Below are 5,460 nucleotides of genomic sequence, written 5' to 3'. Positions count from 1 at the left end.
GCGCAGATTGACACAAATGCGTACATAACATGAAACCAGCTCCTAAAATTTACAGGCCTCAAGATAGGGGAAAAAAAAGGTTCAATTTTTTGAGAACCTTCGTGGGCAGCCTGGGGCTGAGATTGGCCGCCTGCCTGCTATAATATGCTAGCCGTACACTCTGTGTTGGCCTATATGGCCATATATCACGGAAAAAGCTAAACACTTTCACGGAAACCACCCACACTTGATAGCCTTTTAGTGTTGATAGCGACAGTGTACAGCCTACGCACAAGCGCAGAACTCTCTCAACTATTACATTGCGGGAACGCGCGTTCGTAAACGATTCCTGGCACCGAATCGGCACACGTACGGAGATATACGCCGCACCCTGCCTCTTAGGCACAACGCTCCTTTCATACACGTTAAGCAGAGCGAAGCTCGGGGCATTGTCTGTGTCGAGGCTATCTATCCTTGCAAGGCCGGCGCGGTGGTGCTTGATGGTGTGTCAGTAGCGGAGTGGGTTTGGCTGTTGCCTGCCTATCGCAGTGCCCTCTGCCATGCCTCCCAATTTATGTTAACAAACATCCTCTCCCAGAAGAAAGACAGGCTGCACAATGGGGGGGAACGCCAAAGCTCCTCGGTTTCGTCTGTCGTCCGCTCGGCGGACCGGCTGAGAGGAGGAAGACTCCTGCCGTCTGCTGCTGCTGCTGCTGTTTTGTGGAACACCTCGTCGGTCACAGCGCTCGGAGGCATGCCGCGGATAGAAAAAAAGAAGTCCCCACCCCCCTCTCTCTCTCGCTTTTGGGAGCCTGCTTTCTGCAGGTCCTTGATGAAGACGGCACGGTGGTGGCGAAAGTGCAGGACGGAGTGCAAACGCTACCACCGCGAGGCACGCCCCTCGAAACGGCGACCGACGCAGCCTGCGATGCCCCGGTCAGATCATTGGCTGGTGGCGCCGGGAGACGCCATAACGCCGGCAGCAGCAGCAGCTTCTCTCTTCGTCTTTTTTTGTGTTATATCTTTTGTCCTTTCCTTGCTCGAGAGGCTCCAGGGTGCTTTCCTCTTAGTGTATAAAAGCCGGTCCCCGCCGTTCGTTGGGCACTCTTGGTCTCTTTGTCTCACGGACAACATCTCACCATGAACGCCGTTGTAAGTACCGAATGCCTCAGCTCTCGGACGGCTCGGCGGGTCTGCCGGGCGACGGCCCACGTGGATTTTTAGCCGGTAGTTGTGGATTAGAGTTTTTAAGCGCAAGGATAAAGGGTACAGGGGGAAGGGGGGGGGAGACAGCAAAGGTTCAACGAAGAACCGTTCCGGCTCGACTTCGAGTACTTGCGGGAACCCTTAATGTGGGAACCTCTAAGAGGAAATGCTTACAGACACATGTGAAGCACATCTCTGTATATGAGGACGTTCTTGGGACGTTTGGCACTAGTGGCTTTTCTGTAGCACGGATGACACCTCACAGTCGACGCTGTCGCTAGAATCAAGTGCCGGGACTCGCAGGCTGTTAGGGGGCCCAGCCGGCAATGGGCAACGTGGACTGCTCATGAAGGTGGATAAGGGCATCTTGGGTTTACAGTGCTAGAGTAAGCAACGCGAAGCATAGACAAAACCGTGTGAGAGGGAAACCATAGCAGAAGAATTGCGAATGTTTCTAGGTGTACTAATGGGATGTAAAGAAAATTTCGACAAGCGTTCGAGCAGAACTGTGTTGGATAAAATAGCGCTCTATGGAAAAGTAAAGAGCACAAGAATATGGGGTACCTAGAAACTGCTGTTTTACACCTAGCTTATGTATATTATTTTTCCACGCTAAGTAGTGGGCAACTTTCAAGTTGCTTACATGTTCTCGGTTGTTCGACCTACCAGTAGTTACTGGATCGTGCAACGCAAATGCGCATGGATGCGAACATCAACGCATAATCATCATGGGATATACGAATACACCACGGTCTTACAGTGCATGGTATTGAATCTTGCAAATTTTGGCCTACAAGACAAGGAAGCCGCCTGCTTATTGAATTGGAGGCGGCTAGCACTGTACAGAGGACGAACTTATTTAATTCGACAATTAGCCACATACGTTTGTTCGACAAATTCTCGCTATAAGAATAACAGACTCATTGCCTCTTGGTTTCATAAAACTAATTGATATCTGCTAAATTGTAATGTAGCAGTGCTTACAATGAGATTCCCGCTCAACTTCGAGTACTCACAGAGCACAAATGTTGAAGCATCCTTCGGAAAGAATGCTCGCATAGCAAATGTCGGCTCACATCATTGGACGTGATATCTATACATTATAAAATGACGTTTCCTTCTTATAGTACTTTAAATCAAGACTCTAATTCGAGCTCACCAAGAGACTTTTGAGTTCGGAACTATACGTGATGCATAATATATATTAGCTTAATCGGTGCAGTCCAAGTGGTCAATCGAACATACCTCGTTCCTCGTTGTAGCAAGCTTGTGGTCAAAGTAATTAATATTCTCAAATAAGTGATTAGGAGTATGAGCACTGTTTTTAAGCAGTATCGATGCTATAGCGCTGTCATTAGAAAGAATGTTGGAGGAGAATATTTGTAGTGGCAAGGAAGAATCTATGCAGCAGAGGTTTCGAAGTTGTTTTGTATTTTATGCACTTTTACATTGCTTTCTTGCTTCCGACTACGTGGCCGTTCGCTGTATCTTGGCATGTAGTACTCAGAGAGCATATAAATGTCGGTATTCTTGTGCGCCACTGTATAGTTACAAAGAAATTACAAGACATGCCCAGCATAACCAAAAACATGCTACTCGTATCAACAAACATTGCAACTTCACCGTTGCTACTTCTCACATATGTAATTAGAAGCCGAAATTAAAAATGTGTAATTGGAAACTGCGTTCTGTCTATGCCCTTAACCATGCAGTAGATGTCTGCACTGACTGTTAACTACCTTTCCCCATGGCGAGTTATGACGGGAGTCAGTTAGTACTAGTCGCACCATAACGCAAGAAAATTATAGCTATATAGGATGACAGGGCTTGCAGTAAAGGTCGGTGCCGTTTTTGTTCGCACGAATATCATTTCCAAGACGAGTTCCCATTGGGTATCTCAGTTCAGGGTTCGACACCGTTTCTGAACATCCGCTCATGTGCTCTTGCATCGTAGATCGTACTTCTCGGTCTCGTCTCCGCCGCATCAGCCGGCTTCGTCGGTGGATATAGTGGATATGGTGGCTACGGCGGCTACGGCGGCTACGGCGGCCTCGGCTACGGCGGCTATGGCTACGGCCATGGCGTAGCCGTCGCTGCCCCCGTCGCTGTCGCTCGTCCCGTGGCCGTGGCTGCCCCAGTGGCCGTCGCTCGCCCCGTGGCTGTGGCTGCCCCTGTGGCCGTCGCTCGTCCCGCTGTGGTAGCTGCCGCCCCCGTCGGCCTCGGCTACGGATACGGAGGCTTCGGCTATGGTGGTCTTGGCTACGGAGCCGGTCTCGGCTACGGAGCTGGTCTCGCCGTCGCTGCTGCCCCTGCTGTCGCCGTGGCCCGCCCCGTCGCTGTGGCTGCCCCAGTGGCCGTCGCCCGCCCTGTCGTCCACGCCGCCCCTGTCGCTGTGGCTGCTGCTCCTGTTGCTTACGGTGTTGGCCTCGGCTACGGTCACGGTCTCGGCTACGGTCACGGTCTCGGCTACGGCGTTGGTCTCGGATACGGCCACGGTCTCGGCTACGGCCACGGTTACGGCTACGGCGTTGGCTTCAAGAAGTACTAAGCGGTGAGCATTTTTGCTGCGGGTTCTGATTAGATACTTTTCGAATAAGTGTCCATACTGAGACCAGCGCACTTTCATTGACTGAGGGTAGTCAAAGCAACGTGACGAAGAGCTCGGAGGTGTGTTTCTTTGGGGAGATTCGAGAATCACACGTTATATGCTCTAATTTGAACAATACCGTGGGGAAATTTACTGAGCACAGACTGGGCTAGGATAGAAGTAATAAACACACTTTTGAGAGGGTACTCGGTTTTCATGGTCGCACCCCCGCATGCCCACTTCTAATTTTCGCTTGGCATGTACGTGACTGCAAAATTACGAAGGCTTTAACGCTCAAGTCATGCCGAATACATTCCGCTGCATTCTGCTGCAACGAAACATGCGGAGCAATGCAGTCGTGAGCATAATGCCAGCGAAAAAAGAAAAAGCCAAATCCTCAAAGAAATTCCGTTATGTCTACGACGTACGGCGCTGCCTCACTGAAAATGCTGGACTTTTGTAGGCAACAAGGGCCGAATTCACAAAGCCTTTCATTAGTAAGCGCGGTTTGTTGTTGGTTGGCTGCCTTTGATAAAGCGAGCGGCCGCAGGACTCGCTGGTATTGTCTTACGAAGAATTTTACAACAAGTGTATTTTGTGAATACGGGCCCTGCCTCTCACCCACACAGGCAGTGCGAACGTTTCGAGAAACGGGGGCGAAGAAGATACTCATGAAACTGTTTATTACCATCTATTTTTGAATACTTCGAGCGGGAGTGCCATCTTCGGCTGGTGCTTAATTTTCGAGGACAACGTTAATTGAAAGCTTGCTGTATCAAATTGCGGCGCCGCTGCTTCACCAATAGTGCGCCATTCTGACTGTTTTCTCGTATCCTTTTGTTTTACAGGTTTCACCACATCAGGATCTCATGCGATCACCTCCTCCCCTTTGGTGGATTCCCATGGATTCCATTGCCAAAAAGCTTCGCTTCACAAGTCACAGCAAGCGACCAAGATTGTGTTCAAAATAAATTGTTCGGGTTATGACGGGGTGCGTTTTCCCAAAACGAAAAAAAGACAAAACCTGTTCTCTGTCCTTCACTCGTGAACAACCTGCAATGCCTCAACCGGGCTTAGGGTTGGTCACTAGCGATGGCACGCGTGGCAACCTGCTTCAATTAATTTAATTTATGGGGTTTTACGTGCCAAAACCACTTTCTGATTATGAGGCACGCCGTAGTGGAGGACTCCGGAAATTTCGACCACCCGGGGTTCTTTAGCGTGCACCTAAATCTAAGTACACGGGTGTTTTCGCATTTCGCCCTCATCGAAATCCGGCCGCCGTGGCCGGGATTCGATCCCGCGACCTCGTGCTCAGCAGCCTACCACCATAGCCACTGAGCAACCACGGCGGGTATCCTGCTTCAAGCGTTTCCAGCAGAATTTCAAGCGGTCGCGATCTGATTTATTGATTCGTGGGATACAACGACCCAAAGCAAATGCTTGGGGACCATGGCAGACGCAGTCATTAGAGAGTGCGGAATAATTTCGTCCATCAAGAGTTCTGTAACGCACATCTAAGTCTGAGTACGCGAGCGTTTTTGTTTTCTGCTTAAATCCAAATTCCCCTCCTTCGCCCCCTCTGGGAGTCCAACCGGCAACCTCGTGCTACGCGGCAGAATGACATGATCACTTAGTAACCGTGGTGATTGCACTCCCTTAAACGTGAAGCAATAAGAGGACATGGC

General features: G+C 50.1%; 1 protein-coding gene across 1 annotated transcript; it reads left to right on the top strand.

The window, feature by feature from the left end:
* Positions 1–973: 973 nt before the first annotated feature.
* LOC135910358 (cuticle protein 65-like) lies at positions 974–4,759 on the top strand. The gene is made up of 3 exons (XM_065442418.1): positions 974–1,131; positions 3,140–3,736; positions 4,621–4,759. Exons 1-2 carry the CDS (start codon positions 1,120–1,122, stop codon positions 3,731–3,733), a joined length of 606 nt encoding a protein of 201 aa, XP_065298490.1. The 5' UTR covers positions 974–1,119; the 3' UTR covers positions 3,734–3,736; positions 4,621–4,759.
* The last annotated feature ends 701 nt before the right edge of the window (positions 4,760–5,460 follow it).

This window comes from Dermacentor albipictus, chromosome 8, assembly GCF_038994185.2.
Source record: "Dermacentor albipictus isolate Rhodes 1998 colony chromosome 8, USDA_Dalb.pri_finalv2, whole genome shotgun sequence".
Taxonomy (NCBI): domain Eukaryota; kingdom Metazoa; phylum Arthropoda; class Arachnida; order Ixodida; family Ixodidae; genus Dermacentor; species Dermacentor albipictus.
The sequence above is the reverse complement of the archived record's forward strand: the minus strand, read 5'-3'. Positions and strand labels throughout refer to the sequence as shown.